Source organism: Gobio gobio (genome assembly GCF_949357685.1).
Source record: "Gobio gobio genome assembly, chromosome: 12".
Taxonomy (NCBI): domain Eukaryota; kingdom Metazoa; phylum Chordata; class Actinopteri; order Cypriniformes; family Gobionidae; genus Gobio; species Gobio gobio.
The window spans coordinates 55,999,787-56,024,897 of record NC_137105.1 but is presented as its reverse complement, the minus strand read 5'-3'; the positions used below and the strand labels follow the sequence as shown (position 1 = coordinate 56,024,897).

The 25,111-nt window shown below is 45.0% G+C and overlaps 1 protein-coding gene across 2 annotated transcripts in view; it reads right to left on the bottom strand.

The window, feature by feature from the left end:
• The window catches only part of LOC307135124 (NLR family CARD domain-containing protein 3-like), a 144,186-nt gene that overhangs the window by 105,471 nt on the left and 13,604 nt on the right, over positions 1 to 25,111 (bottom strand). For both annotated transcript variants that reach the window (XM_079831319.1, XM_079831320.1), the window contains exons 3-4: positions 24,166 to 24,784; positions 22,537 to 23,864 (exon numbers count right to left, since the gene is read on the bottom strand). In XM_079831319.1, the coding sequence (XP_079687445.1) occupies positions 22,537 to 23,864; positions 24,166 to 24,784 (1,947 nt within the window). The remainder of the gene's footprint in view (positions 1 to 22,536; positions 23,865 to 24,165; positions 24,785 to 25,111) is intronic.

Genomic DNA, 25,111 nt, shown 5'->3' with positions numbered 1-25,111 from the left:
TACTTGTGAAAGATATTATGAGATTATCTATTACTAGTAATGATTACCCCAACCCTAACCTGTGTGTGCACTCTGTGTGAGTGTGAGTGAGAGAGAGAGAGAGAGAGAGAGAGAGTGAGAGTGTGTGTGTGTGTGTGTGTGTGTGTGTGTGTGTGTGTGTGTGTGTGTGTGTGTGTGTGTGTGTGTGTGTGTCTGTGTGTGTGCTCTGTGTGAGTGTGAGAGAGAGTGTGTGTGTGTGCAAGTGTGTGCTCTGTGTGAGTCTGAGAGAGTGTGTGTGCGCTCCGTGTGTGTGAGTGTGAGAGTGTGTGTGTGCTCTGTGTGTGTGTGTGCTCTGTGTGCGTGCACACTGCAAAAATGCTTTTCTTATTTAGTATTTTTGTCTCGTTTCTAGTCTAAATATCTAAAAATTCTTAAATCAAGAAGCATTCACTAGACAAGTAAAATGACACAAAATATTTTTTCTTGTTTTCTGAGAAAACAAACCCAAATGTGTTTTTGCTTGAAACAAGTACAATTATCTGTCCATGGGGTAAGAAAAATAAGCTTGTTTCTGTTTGAAATCTTGTCTTTTGTACTCCTGATTTGGTCTGATCGATTGTTCCTGTCTCCTGTTTGCCTCCTGCCTTCTCTGTAGCTCTGTACAGCCTTGCTTGCATTTGAATCTCTATTTTGATACATCTTCTTTGTTCTACTGCTAAATATAACTTACTCATCACCATATATTGTTTAAATATTGGCTATCACGTTAAATTTGACATCGCTATCTTTTAATCTAAATCACCATCACATGTTAGCATTTCGCTAGTCTGTTAGCTTATCATCTCTGCACCCGGGTCTCCTGTTTTCTGAGTTCATTAGTTGGATTAGTAAATAGTGTCCAGCAAACAATCGTGGTAAATTGGATTAATTAACAAACACGGTAAGTCATGTCATCTCCTGTCATTGTCACTTGCACTGCATGCTGCATGTTTAATATAGGCTTCTCCACTGGCGAACAGGGCTTCACATGTGATAAATGTAAGGAGATTGTTAGGCTGACGGAGAAGATTTCAGAATTAGAAACACGCATCCATACTTTATCTGAGAGTAGTGAGGATGTAACAGCTTTAGATACTGATTTGGATGCGAATAGCTTAGTGAAGTCTGTACATTCTTCGGTTCCGGCTGCAGGGCCCCCGCAGCAGGGAAACTGGGTAACGGTGAGACGGCATGGTCGCGGATCAAAAAAACACTTTTCCGTTCTGGTTAGAACATCAAACAGGTTCTCCCCTCTCAGTGAAGCACCCACTGAGTAGCCTGTTGAAAGTGCCCTAGTCATTGGCGATTCTATTACACGGAACATGAAAATAGAGACACCAGCCACCGTAGTCACATGTTTACCGGGAGCCAGAGCGCCTGACATCAAAGCTAATTTGAAAAGTGCTGGCTAAAGCTAATCGTAAATTCTCTAAGATTATTATTCACGTCGGCACTAATGATGCTCGACTTCGCCAGTCGGAGATCACCAAAATTAACATTAAAGAGGTGTGTGAACTCGCTAGTACGATGTCAGAGGATGTTTATTGTTCTGGACCGCTCCCTGTTAAAAGGAGTGATGAAATCGTTAGCAGACTATCATCACTCAATGGCTGGTTGTCTAAGTGGTGTTCGCAAAATAACATATGGTTCATAGACAATTGGAAAAGTTTTTGGGGCAGACCTGACCTGTTGAAGAAGGATTTCAACATGGCACCTCATTGGAAGAAGGGGAGATTTCCAAAATGGCGCCGTTGTTTCTGGCTAGCCGTCTGGCTCTCTGGATTTCTTTTTGCCTGTCTGCAGTCGTATATTTCCTTTCCTTAATTAATCAAAGTGTAGCCTACCATGTTAAAACGTCACCTATTTACGATCGCCAGACGTTGCTTGACATTAGAAAAACAATGGAGTCTTGCTCTAACAAAGACGTAACTACCGAGTGCTTCGGCTTTCCGCCGTCTCTTTTTGTAGGAACTCTGCCTGTGTGGCTGCGTCGTGTGCCGTCTGCATTTCCTTGGAGGAAGCGGCATAGGAGAGGAAAACGGGGTGGTGTGGCCGTTAGGCTGAGGCTGGGACTGACGCCCGGACTGGCTCGTCGACCTTATCAGGACGTTCGCGCCCTTGAGAAAGGCCCGCGGCTACTACATTGCGAGGCGTTCTTTTGAGACGCCCTATCAATGGATCTGTCATCTAACTGGGGACTCACCACAGCAGCTTCGGCGGTGCTGCGTCCCTTATCTACGGCGTGGTGTAGTGGATCAGCGGCACCTGCGCTCACTGGAACAGGTATTTCAGCAAACATTGCAGCCGGTCAGTGAATCTGTTCCAATTAGGATGACGCTAGTAAACGCCAGATCGTTGGGAAATAAGACTTTTATTCTTAACGACATTATAACCGCCAACAAAACTGACTTTTTATTTGTGACGGAGACCTGGCTCCCTGTTGATGATGTTAGCTCTTTCTCTGAGCTCACTCCCACTAATTATAACTTTTTTAATACCCCTCGTCGTTTAGGCTGGGGTGGAGGACTGGCTACTGTCTTCAAAAACAGTTTTGGTTGTAGGTTGCTGGAAACAGACTCATATTCAACTTTTGAATTACAACTTTTTTCATTAGATCAGGCAAACGCACTGGTAATTGCTGTAGTCTACCGGTCTCCGAAAACAAACAAAAAATTTTTAAACGAGTTCTCAGACTTTTTAGGGGGTATTACTCCTAAATATAATAGACTTTTAATTGTTGGCGATTTTAATGTTCATGTTTGCTCTGACTCTTCAGCTCTAGCCAGAGACTTTCTCAGTCTTATTGAAGTGTGTGACTTTGTGTAATGGGTAAATCAGCCTACCCATGTACGTGGCCATACGCATGATTTAGTTTTATCTCTATGGTTTCTCTATTTCAGATGTTCAAATTGGTGACTTAAGTTTTTCAGATCCCAGGCCTGTTGTTTTTAGTATTGATCTTCCATGCCACACCACTGCATCTGTTAGACCCAGTAAATAGTCACGTGTAGGCTTATTCTGTCCATCATCTGTGGATGCTTTTTCTGCTGCCTTTTCTGATGCAGAGCAAGTATTTTCTATTGAACACCTATCAAATGCGGTAGATATTAATGAGTTATTGAGCGTATTTAACTCACTGTGTACCAACGCTCTTGACATGATAGCACCTTTGAGGCTTAAATGTCAGAAAAATAGAGTTGAACCTTGGCTAAATAGCAACACGCGCCACTTAAGACAACTCTGCAGAAGAGCAGAGCGAAGATGGAAAAAGGATAAGCTACAGGTGTCCTATGAGATACTACGAGAAGCTTTAGTGTCATATCAAAAAGCTGTTAAAACAGCAAAGTCTCATTATTTTGCAGAGTTGATAGCGATAAACTCAAACAATCCTAGGATCCTATTTAAGGTTTTAAACTCTGTTTTTAAACCCGGTGGGTAATAATTATCTTACTGAATCCGTTTCTACATCTGAAAATTTCTTGATTTTTTTTGTGTTACAATTAGACAGTCCATAATACCTGGTACTCCTGTCCTCCTGGATACTCCAATGGCCATCAAGTTTTTAAACTCTTTTGAGCCTATTACTATGTCTAGTTTAACAGATATAGTTGTTAAGCTCAAGTCCACTGGTTCATCTCTTGATATTGTGCCTACATGGTTTTTCAAACAAATATTTCATGTAATTGGGTCTTGGATTTTGTCCATTATAAACAAGTGCCTTCTCTCAGGTGCCGTTCCTGCCCTCTGTAAACATGCCATGGTGAAACCTGTATTGAAAAAGCCAAACCTGGACATTGCTGATCTATCAAATTTTAGACCCATTTCAAATGTATCCTTTATATCTAAGATCCTTGAGAAAACTGTGTTACTGCAGTTACAGAGCTTTATTGATGAGAACAGTATTCTTGAAAAATTAGGATGTTACACAGTACTGAATCTGCTTTATTAAGAGTTTTGAATTATATTTTATTATCTCTTGACTCGGGGGAATCTGTCATTTTAATTATTTTAGATCTGAGTGCAGCGTTTGATACTGTTGACCATAGAATTTTACTATCACATCTTGAAAAAATTGTGGGCATCCGAGGAAATGCTCTCAGTTGGTTTAAGTCTTACCTTAAAAATAGGACCTTTTCAGTCGGCATTGGTGGCTCTATTTCGTTTGTAGTTCCTCTTGCCTGTGGCGTTCCACAAGGCTCCAATTTGGCACCTACTTTGTTTTCATTATACATGTTATACAACCATAACAAAGGTTTAAATGAAATCAAATCCTGGATGTCCACAAATTTTTTACATTTGAATGCAAGCAAAACTGATGCTATTGTGTTTGGGCCTTCTGTAGAAAATGGGAAAACCATTTTTAATGTGGCAAACCTATATTCTGAGATTAAACCTACAGTTAGGAGTTTGGGCATTACTTTGGACTCCTCCCTTAAGCTTTATAAACACAGTGGTTAAATCTTGTTTTGATCACCTAAAGTTGTTATCCAGAGCCAAGTCTTTTTTATCATCGATTGAGCTTGAAAGAGTTCTACATGCCTTCGTTCTGTCCCGCCTGGATTACTGTAAATTCCCTATATGCAGGATTACCCAAATTTTCTATTAGAAGGCTTCAAATGGTCCAAAACGCTGCTGCCAGATTCTTAACCTGTTAGCCTTCACCCCCGCTTTTGAAAAAATCCTAAGAAATGGCATAATCAGACTAAAACCGTTACAGTTAATGATTCCTTTGCACTAAAATCATAAGTATGGCGTCATTTGAAAGCAGACACTTGGCAGTTTACTGTAAACTCAAAATTATAATTATTTTCATAATCAAAAATAGCTATAATAAGCTTCAAAGTTTTGTAAAGTTATTAGAAGAATTTGTATGAAATATCTTTATGAAAATAAAATTGAAGTTGGCATTTTAGCAATCTAGAAGTGCACTACAGCTGAAGCCACATGTCTGACTATGTTATATTTCAAATCTGAAGATGATAAGTCTAAAACTCAGAATTTTATTAAATGTTTTTCAAGATCATGTCATATGATTTTATTTTGAGATTTCTCTAAAATGTTAACTGATGTTTATTGCCATCTCTTCTGAGCTACCATTCAGTTTATTGTCTCTAATGTTTTGAGGTGCAAACTGCCTCTCTGGCCAGGTTATGGCTCTTATTTTCTTAATTCGTTTGTCTTCATTGTAATCACTGACGACTCTCTATTCAAACTGTTCTATTCAAACCTCATTTATGATCAAACTTCTCACTTCACCTTCGAAAGTGCCTCAAATGCCGTTGTTGACAATATAAACATTTCAGTTGGTTTTTCATTTCAGTCCATTCAAAATTATTAATAAAAATAACGTGTTTGCCCAGGTGGCAGGTGCATTGGCTAGCTAGCATGTTAGCTTAGCACACAATCAAAATACAATAAAGATTAAAACCATGTTTGTTCTCCAAAATTACTTTATATCACAAGTGGGATGTTTTAAATTCTTCTGTGGTCTCATTTGGCTTCGGATCAAAAAAATCAGACAGAAAATATATATTTTTACAATATTCTGCATTTTGATAAAAGCTATGTCGAATTGCATTGCATTATAAATATAATCTATTATGAATACACCCAACATGGTATAAAGAACACAGACAAACCATACATCATCGCGATTGTGTGTTTATTATCTTCAAATGTCTCTATTTGCATCTTTAGCGATTTCAGGAAGCTTTTATTATGGACTTCTATTATGGCACATGGTATCTTCTTCGTCTGTCTGTACCATATATGGACTACATGTGCACAGAGCGCCCTCCGGCTGCCAGTATGAATTGAAAACAACACATAAGAGTCTCCATCGCTCATGATTAGGCTACATCTGCGCATTTTTGAACTAAAAGCCCTGAGGGATGTTGATTTGTCGCGAGACTTCGTGAGGAGAATAGAGGAGTTCCCTTTCGTTCAGTCACTCCGAAGTACGTCAGTGACTGACGAATGGGGGGTTTCGCCTAGAAGCCAATTACCTTCGAGGTGTTTAACAGCGCCCAATGGCGTGCCAATGCCATGGGCATGCGGAATTTGCATGCGTAACTCCACCCCACCTCATGGGTATATAAGGAAGTACGCTAGCAACATCGCATTATGTTTCTGCTTTGGAGCCAAGAGTATCTCTTCACTCCTTCAAGCCTGCTAACTGAGTCTTTGTCAGCCTTCGAGACGAACAGCTTTCCAGAGGCGTTGGATCTACGGCGCGTTCCAGCGATCGCATACTGCCTGCCTGCTGATCTGCGCAGTGGTCCGTCTGACAGCTGGTGTGTGGTCCCTGGGCGCTTCGGCGTTCTCTGCGAAGCTTCCTCTCACAAAAAGAGCTTACACGTGGCACGTCCTTTTCAGGATGTCTCGCCGGTGTACTTCTGGGTGTGGCCGGTTGTTGACTTCCTCTGATGGGCACGATCTCTGCTTGGTATGCTTGGGCGTTCAGCATGCTCAAGCAGCGTTCGTGGATGAGTCATGTTCCCACTGCGGGAACATGACCATCGCGGTTCTGCGGTCAAGACTCAAGGATCTTCGTAATGAAGTAAGAGTCCCCTCAACCACACCCCGATCTACCGTACCCCCCGTGGTCGGTACTTCGGCTGGTGGTCAGGGTGACCTGAGGGTTACGGTGTGGAACAAAGCCCCGCCGCTCATGCCTCGGGCCACACCCCCCTCTATCGCTCCGCAACCCGCGAGTGTTCAGACTGAAATCGCGGGGCCAGCTCCGGCTCCCTCGCGCATTTCGTTTGGCGCTCCAGACGATGATGCAATGTCGGTCACCGCATCACAAGGTGGGCTCGAGTCCTCTGAGGATGATGACTCGGCTGTGCTGCCGCCTTCGGGCGCGCCAGCATTGCCCGAGTCGGACCCAGAGCTGACAGCCATGCTGTCTCGGGCAGCCGCGAGTTTAGGGTTAGAGTGGAACCCTCCACCCTGTCCCGAATGCTCGCGGCTCGACGATTGGTTTTTGGGAGCCCACGCTGACTCACGTCAGTCCCCGCCCCCAATACCTTTCTTTCCCGAGCTGCATGAGGAGATTGCCCGGTCCTGGAAGTCCCCGTTGTCTTCCCGTGATCGGTCTGCAGTCTCCTCCGCCTTCTCCCCCCTTGATGGGGCCGTGGCCAAAGGGTACACTGGGGTCCCCCAGGTTGAACGTTCTGTTGCGATGCAACTGTGTCCTCAGAGCGCTTCAACATGGCGTGGTGATCCTAAGCACCCCTCCAAAGCCTGTCGATTCACATCAACCTTGGTGGCGAAATCGCACAGAGCTGCGGGGCAGGCTGCTGCCTCGCTGCATGCCATGGCGATCCTCCAGGTCTACCAGGCCAGGATCCTCAGGGACATGCACGAGGGTGGAGTTGATCCGGGGCTCTTAAATGAGCTGCGTGCCGCCACCGACCTCGCTCTCCGGGCGACGAAGGTGACCACACGCTCCCTGGGTCAAGTGATGTCCACAAATGTGGTCCAGGAGCGACATCTGTGGCTAAACCTGGCCGATATGCGGGACGCCGAGCGGACACGTTTCCTCGATGCCCCCATATCCCAGGCTGGCCTCTTCGGCGGAGCGGTTGAAAACTTCGCCCAACAGTTTTCAACCGCCCAGAAACAGACTGAGGCAATCAAGCATATACTGCCCCTGCGGCCAGCTGCTGCTTCCACCCAGCCGCCGGCACAGTCGTCTCAGCCTGCTCGCCGCCGAGGACGCCCTCCTAAGGCTCCCGCCCCTCCCACCCGGTCCAAGGGACAATCCTTTGTTCAGCTGCTGGCCCCCGGGTCAGCAGCGCCCTAATTTGGTCAAAGAAAGAATTAACACTCCCATCCCTGAGCCCCCAGAGATCGGCGATGTCAGTGCGCGCCACCCACGGGTCCCGCCACTCGCATTCCTCTCTGTCGCCAGCCTCCTGGCAGAGCAGACCCCAGTGGAACGTGCGTCCTTCCCTGGTCTCCTCTGTCAGGACGCAGCCGTTAACCGCACCCCCACACCGGGACGCCCAACAGCCTCCCTTGTCCGGGTCGGTAACGCTGCATCACTGCCCCACACCGGGTACGTCTGTAGTCCGAATGAACCCGCTGGTGCAGTTCCTGGGTGTCTGGCTTCAGATTCCAGGGCTGTCCCGCTGGGTCGCGAAGACAGTCAGGCGCGGCTACGCGATTCAGTTCGCGCAGGTTCCTCCCTGCTTTCGGGGAGTCCGCTTTACAATGTTCGGGGCCAATGCCCCTGTCATGCGAGCTGAGGTTGCCACCCTACTGGCGAAGGGTGTGATCGAACCTGTCCCTGCAGCCGAGATGAAGTCCGGGTTTTACAGCTCCTACTTCATTGTACCCAAAAAGACTGGTGGGTTGAGACCAATCCTGGACCTGCGCATCTTGTTACCTACCCAGGCTTCCGTTCAAGATGTTGACAGCGAAACGCATTTTCGAATGCGTTCGTCCCGGCAATTGGTTTGCAGCGATCGACCTGAAGGATGCCTACTTTCATGTCTCCATCCTACCTCGACACAGACCGTTCCTACGGTTTGCTTTCAAGGGGCGGGCATACCAATACGCGGTCCTCCCATTCGGGCTATCTCTGTCCCCTCGCGTCTTTACGAAGATTGCCGAGGCAGCCCTTGCGCCCCTACGGCAGCACGGGGTTCGCATCCTGAACTACCTCGACGACTGGCTCATACTGGGCCACTCTCGAGAGCAGGTTTGCGAACACAGAGATCTGGTTCTCCACCACTTAGCCTGTCTGGGCCTTCGGGTCAACTGGGAGAAGAGCAAACTCTGCTCAGTGCAGAGGATCTCTTTTCTCGGTATGGAGATCGACTCGGTCGCCATGTGCGCGCAGCTTACGAGCGAGCGCGCGCAGTCTCTGCTGACTTGCCTCCGTCAAATCGAGAGCAAGAGTGCGGTTCCACTGAAACATTTTCAGAGGCTCCTGGGGCATATGGCATCTGCAGCCGCGGTAACACCGCTCGGATTGCTACATATGAGACCGCTTCAGCACTGGCTTCGCGATCGAGTCCCAAGATGGGCATGGCGGTCTGGCACGCTCCGGGTCCAAATAACCCGGGCCTGCTTACAGACACTCACTCCGTGGTCGAACCTCAGTTTTCTACGGACCGGCGTGTCCTTAGAACGAGTTTCCAGGCATTTTGTTGTATCAACGGATGCCTCCTCCACGGGTTGGGGTGCCATGTGCAATGGACAAGCAGCCGCGGGCTCCTGGACAGGACCCCAGCGCCTTCTGCATGTCAATTGCCTCGAGTTGCTGGCAGTACGGTTCGCCCTGCACCGCTTCCGAGCGTTGCTGAGGGGTCAACACGTACTTGTCCGGACAGACAACACGGCCACTGTAGCGTACATCAACCACCAGGGCGGTCTACGCTCCCGCCATATGTCTCAACTCGCCCGCCATCTCGTTTTATGGAGTCAGAAGCACCTGAGGTCCCTTCGTGCTATCCACATCCCGGGAGACCTGAACCGTGCAGCCGACGAGCTCTCACGGATTCAGCCACTTCCTGGAGAATGGAGACTCCATCCCCAGACGGTCCAGCTGATTTGGGAACAGTTCGGCGACGCACAGGTAGATCTGTTTGCCTCCCACGACTCTTCCCACTGCAGCCTGTACTATTCCCTGACCGAGGGCACGCTCGGCACGGATGCACTGGCGCACAGCTGGCCCCAGGGCCTACACTTATATGCGTTTCCCCCAGTGAGCCTTCTCGCATGAGTACTGTGCAAGATCAGGGAGGACAAGGAGCAGCTCATGTTGGTCGCCCCGTATTGGCACGGCCAGACCTGGTTCTCAGAACTGCTACTCCTTGCGACAGCCCCTCCCTGGCCTATCCCTCTGAGACCGGACCTCCTCTCTCAGAGACGGGGCACCCTATGGCACCCGCGTCCAGCGCTCTGGAAGCTCCACGTGTGGCTTCTGGACGGGACGCGGCAGGTTTCGGTGGCCTCCCACCTACGGTGGTCGCCACCATCACTTCCGCTAGGGCAGAGTCTACACGACACCTCTATGCGTTGAAGTGGAACCTCTTCGTCACCTGGTGCTCTTCCCGCCAAGAAGACCCCTGGAAATGCCCGATCGGGTCCGTGCTTGAGTTTCTCCAAGAGGGGCTGGAGCGAAGGCTGTCTCCCTCCACCCTGAAAGTGTATGTGGCTGCAATATCTGCCCATCACGACCTCTTGGGAGACAAAAAGGTAAGTCAGCACGACCTGATCATCAGGTTCCTGAGGGGGGCGAGGAGACTGAATCCTCCTCGCTCTCCTCTCGTTCCCTCTTGGGACCTCTCAGTAGTCTTAAGTGCTCTGCAGAGGCCTCCCTTTGAGCCTTTGCGGTCGGCCGATATTAAGTTTCTGTCGATGAAGACGGCTCTGCTGACCGCATTGGCCTCTCTCAAGAGGGTCGGGGACCTGCAGGCATTTTCGGTTGACGAAGCGTGCCTAGAATTCGGGCCGGCTAACTCTCACGTGACCTTGAGACCCCGGCCTGGATATGTGCCCAAGGTTCCTACCACTCCCTTCATAGATCAGGTAGTGAACCTGCCAGCGCTGCCTTTGGAGGAGGCAGACCCAGCCTTGGCATTGCTCTGTCCAGTACGCGCTCTCCGCGCTTACGTGGACATGACGCAGTGTTTCAGGACCTCAGACCAGCTCTTTGTCTGTTATGGTGGAGAGCGGAAGGGAAGAGCTCTCTCAAAGCAGAGGTTGTCACACTGGATAGTGGACACCATTGTTTTGGCTTACCAGCAGCAAGGTCGCACATGTCCCCTTGGTGTGAGGGCACACTCCACCCGGAGTGTGGCCTCATCCTGGGCTTTAGCGCATGGCGCCTCGCTAACAGACATCTGCAGAGCTGCAGGCTGGGCGACACCCAACACATTCGCCAGATTCTACAATCTCCGAGTGGAGCCAGTGTCCGACTATGTACTCGCCCCCCCGAGGGGCCGGTAATGGACCAGGCTCTGGTGTCTTCGCTTGCTCGCCACTCCACTCCACGGACTGGATACGTGCGATATTTTCCTCAGGTGAGCTCCCCGAGAGCCCTGAGCTCCTCCAGCACTGTCGACGCCGACATCAGTTCAGTCTGCCCTTTCGAGCCCAGACCCTCATGTCCGGCCAGGTGCCCCGTGTGCATGGTTCCCTCCGGCGACCCCCACACGAGTATTTCCACCGTAAGCCTCCTCAGTGAGCAGGTGTCTTTCCCTTGGCAAGCCCCTGCCACCCCCAGTGGATTAAAAATCCACCTTCGGCTGGTACCCTAGAGTTTCCCATATGTAGCCCACAGCGGGTCATATGTGTACTCTCTAAGTCCTCCCCACGGGTAGGCATCATTGGCATTCTCTCACTGGGATATGCTTCCCAGTGTACCTTGGTAATCCTGTGATAAGTGGGAGTCCTTCGGCCTTAAGTGGCGGGATCTCACACTTACGCAGGGCACTGGATGACAGCTGAGTGGCGCGGTTATATTGGAACCCCCATTCGTTAGTCACTAACGTACGTCATAGTGACTGAACGAAAGGGAACGTCTCGGTTACGTATGTAACCCTCGTTCCCTGAGGAGGGAACGGAGACGTACGTTCCTCAGCCACGTCAGCTGTGCTGCTGGAACGCGGAGTTCAGATCTTGGCTCCGCAGCAGATACATAATGCGATGTTGCTAGCGTACTTCCTTATATACCCACGAGGTGGGGCGGAGTTGCGCATGCAAATTCTGCATGCCCATGGCATTGGCATGCCATTGGGCGCTGTTAAACACCTCGAAGGTAATTGGCTTCTAGGCGAAACCCCCCATTCGTCAGTCACTGACGTACGTCTCTGCTCCCTCCTCAGGGAACGAGGGTTACATACGTAACCGAGACTTTTTTTATTAATGAAAGCAGCTGAGGCTCATATTACAATCAAACGGTACCGACGCGGTTTTCATATTCATTACTCCTGACACATAATTACTGTCATCTATTTGTACTGACAACAAATTACTGTCACTATAAGACTTAGAGAATAAAACAGAGGTAAAAAATGGAAGCTTGACTCTTAGATCTTTTAAATGATGTATAGATTGTCATGGTAATTACTTACATCTGACAGTCATTTGAGCTAATTTAAACAAATAAAGCTTGAGGGCAAATGCGTCCTCAATCCGGTTAAGAGGTTAACTGGGGTCCGCAAACGTGAAAACATCACGCCAATCTTATTGTCGCTTAACTGGTTGCCGGTGCGTTATAGGGTAGATTTGAAAATACTGCTGTTTGTTTTCAAAGCCTTAAATGGTCTTGCCCCTTCTTATTTATCCGAACTCTTTACTGTGAACGCGCCCGGTAGGTGTCTACGGTCCTCTAGCAGTTCTAATCTGTCCCAGCCTCACTCTCGATTGAAGTCGAGAGGGGATTGTGCCTTTGCAGTTGTCGGTCCTAGGCTGTGGAATAGCCTTCCCATATCCCTGAGATTTTTGACCTCTCTACATGAGTTCAAACTCAAAGTAAAGTTAAATCTCCTGGACCAGGCATTTCTCAAAATTTTTAATGTTGGGTTTATATTGCATTGTGTTTTTCTTTCATGTTTTCTGTGTATCTTATGTAAAGCACAGTGGTCAACGTTGGTTGTGTTTACTTGTGCTATATAAATAAAGAAAGAAAGATAAAGAAAGAAAGAAAGGATGGCATCCATCCCTCCTGTGGTGGTTCCGCTCTTCTCTCTAGTAATTTGGCACAGTCTTAGAGCTAAACCTTGACTCACTAGGGCCCAGGTCAGGAAGCAGACAAACTGGCTAAACCGACCGTCTGCTAGCTGTCTCACGTCACCGGAGTCAGATAAATCCCAGCACATAGAGACTCTTTCACCTAGATATTATCATATAGAGACTGTGTCTGTTCCCCGAATTAGTAAATACAAAAAACATCAAAACCATACAACAGTAAAAATGTAATGATGTCCAACAAATAAACAACAGATATAATACAGATGAACAATTGATAAAGCTTGGGTTGCTGAATATTCGATCCCTTTCCCCAAAAGCGCTTATTGTTAATGATATCATTACAGAAAATAATCTAGATGTGCTGTGTTTGACAGAAAGCTGGCTAAAACCTGATGACTACATTACTTTAAATAAGTCCACCCCTCAAGATTATTGTTATAAACATGAGCCGCGTCTGAAAGGTAAAGGGGGAGGGGTTGCTGTAATTTATAATAATATCTTCAGTATTACTCAGAAGTCTAGTTTCAAATATAATTCCTTCAAAGTTTTGGTGCTTTATGTAACGTTATGTAGTGTACATGATAAACCCCGTTTAACATTTGTGTTAGCTACTGTATACAGGTCACCAGGGCATAATACAGACTTTATCAAAGAATTTGCTGATTTTTTATCAGAGTTAGTTCTGGCCGTAGATAAAGTACTAATTGTTGGTGGTTTTAATATCCATGTAGACAACGAAAAAGACGCATTGGAATTAGCATTTAAAGACATTCTAAACTCTATTGGAGTTAGGCAACACGTATTAGGACCCACTCATCGCCATAATCATACTTTAGACCTAATATTGTCACATGGAATAAATGTTGATACCGTTGAAATTCTGCAGCAGAGCGATAACATCTCAGATCATTACCTAGTATCATGTATACTTAATATAGCTAAGGTTGCAAAGCCGCCCCCTCGCTTCAAAAATGGCAGGACAATCACTGCCGCCACTAAAGATTGCTTTTTAAATAATCTTCCTCATCAGTATCATCTCCTCAGCATCCCAGATAGCTTAGAAGAACTCGATGTTGCAAAAGAAACTATTGACTCTCTTTTCCAGTACTTTAGACACAGTTGCTCCCCTGTGCTTAAAGAAGATTAAAGAAAATAGTCCAACATCGTGGTATAACGAGCACACTCTGGCCCTTAAAACAGCAGCCAGAAAAATGGAGCGCAGCTGGAAGAAAACAAAACTAGAGGTCTTTCGTAATTCATGGAAAGAGCACATGATCGCATACAGAAAGGCCGTAAAAACTGCTAGATCTGCTTATTTCTCGACTCTCTTGGAAGAAAACAAACACAGCCCTAGGTATTTATTCGATACAGTGGCTAAATTAACCAAAAATAAAGCTTCAACTTCTGATGTTTGTAAACAGCACAGCAGTAATGACTTTATGTATGATTGATAATATTAGGAAGAAAATTTTAAACATGCAGCCGTCTACTACATTATCACATCAGACAGAGCATTGTAGTGTCACTGAGGAAAAATTACACTCATTCACTGCTATAGGAGAAGAAGAATTGGCTAAACTCGTTAAATCATCAAAATCAACAACATGTATGCTTGACCCTGTACCGACTAGGCTATTGAAAGAGATGCTACCAGAGGTCATAGATCCTCTTCTTAATATAATTAATTCATCTTTGTCATTAGGATATGTACCGAAAACTTTTTAAGTTGGCTATTATTAAACCACTTATTAAAAAACATCAGGGAAAACAGCTAGTGTGTGAGTTCTGTTTACATTTTCCTCATTTGATCTGTAGTTCAGCTGTTCTTTAGAACGCTGTCTGTTTGCTGTAGTTGGCTGTTTGTTGTAGTCTGGTTTGTTATTGTTTGACCTTGTGCGAAATAACGCGTTTCACTGGGAGTAGCCAGCTGTATTCAATAACGACATTTAATGCGAGTATAAATTGAGTAGTACTCCGCGGCAGAGGAAGCGGCAGCCCTCGTGTGAAGACCGAAGAGTGTAAAGACCATTCGACTCTACTCTGCGCGACTCCACTCGAGCAAGGACACCGACAAGGCACTTGAGTATAGCTATATATATATATATATATATATATATATATATATATATATATATATATATATATACTTTGTCCACTTTTTGCTTGTTTTCATCTGCTAATTTATCTGACCCGTATTCACAATGTGCTTCCAAATCTCTACTATTATCACACACACCCGTAAATCACGCTCTGTACATTCTAGACGCCGTAATCCTACTAATCTGCGTAGTGTACCCATTTCCTCTGCTACATTAATGTCCATTCCAATTGGTCTCTGGAATTGCCAGTCTGCTGTAAACAAAGCAGACTTTATTTCATCTATTTCCACTCATTCACATCTCAGTCTCATGGCTCTAACTGAAACCTGGATCAAACCAGAAGACACTGCCACTCCTGCGGCCCTCTCAAAAAATTTCTCTTTTTCACACACCTCTCGCCAGATTGGGAGGGGCGGAGGTACTGGTCTGCTCATCTCAAAGGATTGGAAATTTGAGCCCATCCCTTCTCTATCTGGCAACTGCTCATTTGAATCGCACTCAATCACTGTCACTCACCCTGCTAAAATCCATGTTGTAGTTATTTATCGTCCTCCAGGTCAACTGGGTAACTTCCTGGAGGAATTGGATATGTTACTCTCTCACTTCCCTGAGGATGGCACTCCTCTGGTACTGCTCGGTGACTTCAACATTCACCTTGATAAACCCCAGGCTGCAGACTTCACCACTCTTCTGACCTCATTTGATCTTAAGAGAAGATGGAGAAGAGAAGTGGTCCAAGCACTGAGCCCTGTGGAACTCCAGTGGCTAGATGATGTGACTTAGACACTTCACCTACTACAGCTACTCATAAATCAGGTAACCATCTTGATCTTATCTACACACGCTACTGCTCCACAGACGTCACTTTAGTTACTCCTTTACACACCTCAGATCACTTTCTCATCACTCTTAACCTCCTACTAACTCCTAACACAACACACACTCCTCCGCTGATTACCTTTCGGCGTAATCTACGCTCCCTCTCTCCCTCCCGTCTATCCACTATGGTTTCCTCCTCACTCCCTCCACCTGCTCAGTTCTCAGCACTGGACACTAACAGTGCTACTGACACTCTTTGCTCCACTCTAACATCTTGCTTAGACAACTTCTGTCCCGTTTCATCCAGGCCAGCCTGCACCACCCCCTCTGCCACCTGGCTGTCTGATGTTCTCCGCGATCATCGCTCTGGACTCCGGGCGGCAGAGAGGAAGTGGCGCAAAACTAAAAACACTACTGACCTGACCCTGTATCAGTCTCTTCTCGCTTCTTTCTCTAGTAACGTCTCCACTGCTAAAACTTCATACTATCACAACAAAATACACAACTGCTCTGACTCTCGTGCACTCTTCAGAACGTTCTCTTCGCTCCTCTGTCCTCCCCCCCCCTCCTTCATCAACTCTTACAGCTGATGACTTTGCATCATTTTTCACACAAAAAACCTCCTCCATCAGCAGCCAATTCTCCGCACCACAAACCGACACGCACATCTCAACAACCATAACACATACACTCCCCTCTTTTTCTCTGCTCTCTGAAGCTGAAGTCTCCAAACTCATACTTTCCAACCACCCCACTACCTGTCCGCTTGATCCTATCCCCACTCACCTCCTTCAGGCCATTTCTTCTTCTGTTACTCCTGCACTCACTCACATTGTCAACACCTCTCTTCCCACCGGGACCTTCCCCACAGCATTTAAGCAGGCTCGGGTAACCCCACTGCTTAAGAAACACTCTATGAACCCAGCACTTTTAGAAAACTACAGACCGGTATCCCTTCTGCCTTTCATTGCAAAGACACTCGAGCGAGTTGTTTTTAACCAGCTCTCTACGTTTCTTGAACAGAACAACCTCCTGGATATCAACCAATCAGGCTTCAAAAGCGGCCACTCAACTGAGACTGCCCTGCTCTCGGTTACGGAGGCACTGAGGCAGGCAAGAGCGGCTTCCAGATCCACAGTACTTATCTTACTGGATTTGTCTGCTGCTTTTGACACAGTTAACCACCAGATCCTCCTGTCAACTCTCATGAAGATGGGCATCTCAGGAACTGCTCTCCAGTGGCTCAAGTCTTACCTCTCAGGTAGGTCCTTCAGGGTGTCATGGAGAGGTGAAGTGTCTAAGTCACATCATCTAGCCACTGGAGTTCCACAGGGCTCAGTGCTTGGACCACTTCTCTTCTCCATCTACATGTCATCACTGGGATCGGTCATTCAGAAACATGGCTTTTCCTATCACTGCTATGCAGACGACACTCAACTCTACTTCTCATTTCAACCAGATGATCCCACGGTTGGTGTTCGTATCGCTGCCTGCCTAACAGACATTTCTGCCTGGATGAAGGAGCATCACCTGCAACTCAACCTTGCAAAGACTGAACTGCTTGTGGTCTCAGCCAACCCAGCACTTCATCACAATCTCTCCATTCAGCTAGGATCATCAACCATAACTCCGTCCAGGACAGCCAGGAATCTTGGAGTTGTGATCGATGATCAGCTTAAATTCACTGACCACATTACTGCAACAACCCGGTCCTGCAGATTTGCATTATACAACATTAGGAAGATTAGAGCCTTCCTATCTGAGCAGACCACACAACTCTTGGTCCAAGCTCTTGTTCTCTCCAGACTGGGCTACTGTAATGCTCTTCTAGCAGGCCTTCCGGCATGCACTATCAAACCATTGCAACTGATCCAGAATGCAGCGGCGAGGGTGATCTTTAACGAGCCGAAGAGAGCGCACGTCACGCCTCTCTTCATCAGACTCCACTGGCTACCAATAGCCGCTCGCATCAAATTCAAGGCACTGGTACTCGCCTTCAAAGCAACCACTGGCTCTGCACCAATTTACCTTAACTCGCTTGTTCAGACATACACACCCTCCAGGAGTTTGCGTTCTACCAGTGAACGACGCCTTGTGGTGCCATACCAGAGAGGCATGAAATCACTGTCAAGGACCTTTTCTTGGACCGCCCCCACCTGGTGGAATGACCTGCCTATCTCAATTCGAGCAGCCGAGTCTGTAGCCATTTTCAAAAAACATCTAAAGACGCATCTCTTCCAGCAGCACCTGACCAATCAAGAATAGCACTTAACATTCTATTAATTTTTCTGTCTGTCTAATTTATTTAAAAAAAAAAAAAAAAATCCTGTGTGTTCTGTGTTAGATTAACTGAGACTTGTTACAGCACTTGCATACTGTAGCCTCTGACTGTTGTAGTTGCTTCTATTGCTCTCATTTGTAAGTCGCTTTGGATAAAAGCGTCTGCTAAATGACTAAATGTAAATGTATGTAAATGTAAAAAAAACGCAACTTGATCCTACAGAATTAGTCAATTATAGACCAATCTCAAATCTACCCTTTCTGTCAAAAATACTTGAAAAGGCAGTGTCTTTCCAGTTAGTTTATGCGTTCATGACCGCAAGGTTAGATTATTGTAATGCTCTACTGGGTGGTTGCCGTGATCGCTTAATAAATAAACTCCAGCTGGTCCAAAACGCAGCAGCTCGAGTTCATACTAGAACCAGGAAGTATGACCATATTAGCCCAGTTCTGTCAACACTGCACTGGCTGCCTATTAAACATTGCATACATTTTAAAATCTTGCTTATTACTTACAAAGCACTAAATGGTTTATCTCCAGTACTTGAGCGAGCTCTTAACACATTATACTCCATCACGTCTACTGCGGTCTCAAAATTCTGGCCAGTTGATAATACCGAGAATATCCAAATCAACTGCAGGCGGTCGATCCTTTTCCTATTTAGCACCTAAACTCTGGAACAGTCTTCCTAACATTGTACGGGAAGCAGACACACTCAGTCAGTTTAAATCTAGACTAAAAAACTAGGGCTGAACGATTTTGGAAAAAAATCGAATTGCGATTTTTTTTTAACCAATATTGCGATTGCGATTTAATATGCGATTATTTTTAAAACTCTTTATCTTCTTAATTATTCAACAATACAACATTTTATAGTAATGGTGGAAATCTGTAATTGGTACCTCACAATCCGATTCCGATTCTGGGAGTCACGATCCGATTCCAAAACAATTCTTGAACTTTTTCCTTTTTAAGTTTTTAATAAATTAATAAGATTAATATGAATAATTAATATGTTTTTTATTATGATATATGTAATTATAAGCTTTTTAAAATAACTACACATTATAACATTTTAATTAAAACAATTGCATGTTAATAATTTTAAATATATAAACTAATATAGCTGCAAAACAAAGTAGTAAATCATAAAGAGAAACAAAAAAACATATTACAAGCAATGAACAAAGAGTGCTTTCAGTATTTAAGGGTGCTTTCACACTAGCAGTTTTGGTGCGCACCCGGGTTCGATTGATGTCAGAGTTCGCTACGTTTGGATTATGTGAACGCGGTCTTCCGAACTCGGGTGCGCACCCGCGAACCGTACCAGAGTCCGCTTAAAAAGGGTGGTCTGGGGTACGGTTCATGTGAACTCCGGTACGGTTCGCTGCTGATGTGAACGCAATCGTACTAAATCGCGGAAGTGAACCGCTATTAATGACGTTTGATTTGATAAAAATTTATGTTTGTGTTTCTCACTCATTTTCCTGATGAGCATGACTGACTGCAAGCAGAGAGCTGTAAATCTAATTTCTGCTCGTCTTCAGCGTTTTTTAGAGCATTTGCTGTACATTTGCGGCATATAGACGCAAGTGCCATTATGTACTGAAGCTTTAGAAACAAAACCAACAGTTAAAAAACTAAAATATAAAAGTGAGGTGAGCAACACTATGCATTTCGCCGCCTTCACGCTCGCTGTAGTTACTAAGCAACCGGTTAAACAGCTGCTGCTTTGATGACGCAAACGCACCCCGGTTAGGAACCAAATAATATAATATGAACACAGTCCAACGGGGGCACGGGGAGGGGGGAGCAATTGAACTCGGGTTCGGTCCAGGCAATCGAACCAAGTGTGAAAGCACCCTAAAAAGACATGTAAACACAGCCCATGTCAGCCATTTCTCAACGAGACGAGCTGCTGGCGGAAGCCCCGCCCGTGACGCGAATTCGCGTCTGTTGTGCAGTGAATGTCACATGCGATTCGCGCGAGTAAACTCAAAATGTACACGCGTCCACCTTCGCGCGAATCGCGTCCGGTGTGAACGCCACATTAGAGTGTCTGAACTGTGAGTGATTTTTCTCTTTCTCAGCTTTACTGTTGTTTGATTATTAATCATAACATCATCATAGACAGCGGGAGACCTGCATTCACACTAATGCACAGATCTCTTTTGAAATATAAGATGTTTTTGCCCTGTCTGTTTAATTCATTAAGACATTACTGATGGTGTTTACATTAATTTCGCGTCATAAAAGCATTTTGAGACGCGCACAGAGGCGTGCTCGCAAGCACTCTTCACAATGCGCCGTGTGAGCATTTGAAATGGAAAGCCTTCTGTCAGTGAGTTTCTAACGACATGAATGAAGCCTTCGTTGAGCATTTGTAAGGAAAATACAGGCGGGCGAGAACACACACTGTAAGCGTGACATCAAGCAAAGTTTCTCACAGCGCTTATCCTGTGCAAAGAAGCCTGCGAATGTCATTGCAATTCGCGCCGTCAACCTTTCCGAACGTTATGAAATATTATTTTATGGTTCGTGCGTGATTGTGTGTATGTGTGTGTGTGAGAGAGATATAATGGAAGCAATCAGAATACGGGTGTTTCTAAAACACATGCAGCGCCACCACGCACCTGCAGTTAAAATCTAAGCTCAGAATCGATCCAGAATCATTGGAGAGATGATTGTAGCCTATAGTATGAACAACACAATATTAGATAGATCAAACACAAACAGTTTTTTTTTTCTTTTAGGCCAGGCATATGATATGTGTAACGTGCCAAGTTGATGCTTCTTCTGCAGACTTTACTCCCGCGTGTCACGTGACGTGTCATGTAATCACAGCCTTTGCGGTTAGGAAATCGCGTTATATCATATCGCGATATTATCGCAAATGCAATTAATCGTTCAGCCCTACTAAAAACACATCTCTTTACTGTGGCATACATATAAAACACTTTTTCAATGAAATGATTGTTAGGCTGCATTAACTAGGTCAGCCGGAACTGGGAACACTTCCCATAACACCTGATGTACTCGTTACATCATCAGAAGAATGGCATCTACGCTAATGTTAGTCTCTCTGTTTTATCCCGAGGTTTACTGCAGTCAGCCGGATCCAAGCCATATCCAGATCAGATGGTGGACCTGCGCCCAGAGAAGACCAACTCATGACCCTGAAGTGTCGGCAGAGACCGTGTCAATTAGACTCCCCTGAAATTGCATCGTCGACACGGCATCCTCAATAAACCCGTCTCCGGCGTGTTGCCTCTGATCTTTCGAATATTGCACTTTAATAACTGTTTAATCAACACATCATCCTCAATAAACCCGTCTCCGGCGTGTTGCCTCCGATCCTTCGAATATTCCGATCTATTATGACCTCTGACCTGTAAAGTTTCCAGAATAATAATCATACACTGCTTGTTAATTGGCCAGAGGAGAACTGGCACCCCGACGGAGCCTGGTTTCTCCCAAGGTTTATTTTCCTCCATTAGGTCACCTGATGGGGTTTTGGTTTCCTTGCCACTGTTGCCTCTGGCTTGGCTTGCTCAGTTGGGGACACTACTTTTTTTCTATATTTTTCAACTAAATATCCAAATAAATCTAATTATTAAACTAAATTAACCATATAAACTAAATTACTGATCTAATTACTGATCTAAATCCCACACTGTCACTGTATGATAATTGAAATGAACTAATGACATAACCGTTTTCTCCAGAATGGCTAGACGGCTGAATAAAATTATGCTGCATTATTTTCCTGTTTAACACTGTAAAGCTGCTTTGAAACAAAGCATTGTTAAAAGCACTATATAAATAAAGTTGACTTGACTTGAAAGTTGACTTGTTTCAAGCAAAAACTCACTTTATTAGGGTTTTTTTTCTCATAAAACAAGAACATTTCTTATGTAATCTTACTAATAAATGCATCTTGATTTAAGAATTTTTAGATATTTAGACTAGAAACGAGACAAAAATACTAAATAAGAAAAGCATTTTTTGCAGTGTGTGTGTGCGCGTGTGCGTGTTGCTGCTGCCACCTTATGACAATAGTTTTACACTTCTATTCTCTCTTCAGTGACAGTAGTTTATTGGAAAAGGATGGAAAATGCCCTTCATTTTGTTTGCACTAATAAATGCTGCTGCCTACCAGCTGCAGTCACCAATAACACTTTGTTCCATATATATGTTTTTCTATATCGTCATAAATATCATTATCGCAAATATTCTTGAAATATGGTGATATAATTGAGGCTATATCGCCCACCCCTACCAACAGCGTCAACCAACCCCGTGACGTCACAGGTTATAGTTCTGCAAGATGGCGGCGCCTTTGCTACAAAAGCTCTAACAAAACATCTTTTTTTCTTTTAAATGGTTACATTTATCGTGTTTGTCATAAAAGTTTTGATTAGAGTGTAAATCCATTTTCTAAATAATGTTAACTTGACTGACTGCTTCATTTCCAAATTAAAATAATGAGAAGACACGTCATGAGCCCTTTAAGACTCTGAGCTTGTTATTCAGGAGAAAACCTCTCATTTAGCAAATGGTGCTGATTCATTATTAAACATGATTCTTCATTAGTGAATAATTAACACTCACAGAGCTTTTGTGCAGTAGATCACAGCTGGTATCAGTCTTCTTCTGCCCTCAGCTGATGTGTTGTATTTCCTGAGGTTCAGCTCATCCAGCGGCTCCTCTGAGATCTGAAGCATGTAGGCGATTGTTGAGCAGTGACCAGGAGAGAGTTTCCTCTCTGAGTGTTTGTCTGATTTCACAAACTCCTGAATCTCTCTGGACAGAGTCTGATCTTTCACTTCCAGCAGACAGAGGAACAGATTGATGGACTGATCAGCTGAGAGTTCATGTCCACCTTTGATCTTCTGTTGAATGTACTGTGTGATTCTCCTGATGTCCTCTGAGCTGTTCTCTGTGCGTGTCAGTAGATCCTGTAAGAGTCTCTGATTGGACTCCAGAGAGACGCCCAGCAGGAACCGCAGGAACAGATCCAGCCGTCCATTCTTACTCTCGAGGGCTTTATCTACTGCTGATGTTATTAGATAATACAGAGAGTCTTTATCAGACCAGTAAGATCTGAATTCCTGCAGTGGTTTCTTGTTCTTGATCACATGAGAGTAAAACTCATAGAAAGCAGCGAGAAACTCCTGGACGCTCAGATGAATGAAGCTGTAGACTTTCCTCTGATGAATCACAGATTCCTCCTTAAAGATCTCAGTGCAGATCCCAGAATGCACTGCGGCGTCAGTGACGTCTATGCCGCTCTCTCTCAGGTCCTCCTCATAGAACATCACATTGCCCTTCATCAGCTGTTTGAAAGCCACTTCCGCAAGTTTCACAATCACTTCTCTGTTGGATGGCAGGAGTTTCTCTGGATCTCTCTCTTCATACTTCTGATTCCTCATGTTGATCTGAATCAGCAGGAAGTGGATGTACATTTCAGTCAGAGTTTGAGGGATTTCTGCACTCAGATCTTCTTCCAGGAGCTTTTGAAGCACAGTGGATGAGATCCAGCAGAAGACGGGTATGTGGCACATGATGTGGAGGCTTCTTGCTCTTCTGATGTGTGAGATGATTCTGCTGGCTTGATGCTCGTCCCTGATTCTCTTCCTGAAATATTCCACCTTCTGAGGCTCATTGAATCCCTGAATCTCTGTTAGACGGTTGATGTATTTGGAGGGGATCTGATTGGCTGCTGCTGGTCTGGAGGTGATCCAGATGAGAGCCGAGGGAAGCATCTCTCCTTTCATGAGCTTTGACATCAACACATCCACTGATGAAGTCTCAGTCACACCAGAAACTTCCTTTGACATCAACACATCCACTGATGAAGTCTCAGTCACATCAGAAACTTCCTTTGACATCAACACATCCACTGATGAAGTCTTTCTGAACAGTTTTCTTTTCCTAATCTGTGACATTAACAGAAAAAAAGGAAAACACATATTGTCTAATTTACTTAATCATATTATTTGCAATCTACGCAACAAAATTGTGTTTCTCTTCTTATAAATCATTCAATTTAGAACAAAAATAAAATAAACTTGTGTTTCGTGACTTGATTAAAGAGCAGGGTCTCAAGTGTTGTTAAAATCATTTTGAGATTACTCAATTGGGTTACTTAAAAAATACTTGAAATTATGTGAACAAATGATGTTTGTTTAACTTCACTGATTCATGTGGAACTGATGTACATGATTAAATCCAACACACCTTTTTTTCCACTGATGAAGTCTCAGTCACACCAGAAACTTCCTGAGCGTCTGAAAACCTCAGTGTGATTCTGCTTTCATCCAGACCATCAAAGATGAACACAACTTTACACTTCTCATAAATCCTTGAGTCCAGATCTTGAAGTTCAGGATGAAAGTCCAGCAGAAGTCTGTGAAGACTGTACTGATGATCTCGGATCAAGTTCAGCTCTCGAAATGGAAGCACAAACATGAAATCTACATCCTGATTGGCTCTTCCCTCGGCCCAGTCCAGAATGAACTTCTGCACAGAGACGGTTTTTCCGATTCCAGCGATGCCTTTAGTAAGAACAGTCTTGATCTGCTCTTTCTCCTCACGTCCTGGTTCAGGTGAGGCTGTAAAGATGTCATTGCAGTAGATTGGAGTGTCTTGTGAGTGTTGTGTTTTGGCTGTTTTCTCCATCTGTAAAACCTCATGTTCTTCATTCACTCCTCCTCTCTCTCCCTCTATGATGTAGAGCTGTGTGTAGATCCTGTTCAAGAGGGCTTCATTCTCCTGGAGTTTCATTCCCTCAAATAATCTCTCATACTTGTTCTTCATGCTGGTTTTGTGTCGGTCTTTGACTCTCTGGAGTTTGTCTCTGGACAAAAAATAACAGAACAGGTTAAAAATGATGTAAAATAAAGGAATTAAATATATAGAATACAATGTAAATGTATATGTTTTTATGCTGGAATTGCTGCTTCTTCATCTCAGCTCATGTTTATTATGTCCATGAACAGTGCAGTTTTTCCTCCTCTGTTTTAAAAAAAACAATCGCGTTCACACAAGCACGGTTTAAAAATAAATCTCCGTCCACATGAAAACACAAAACTGCACTATGATTGGCTGCCTGATTTCCACATGGGTCCCATCCACGGCACCGAATCACTGAGAGATGCCATGGGCTCAGAGAAACCCTTCTACA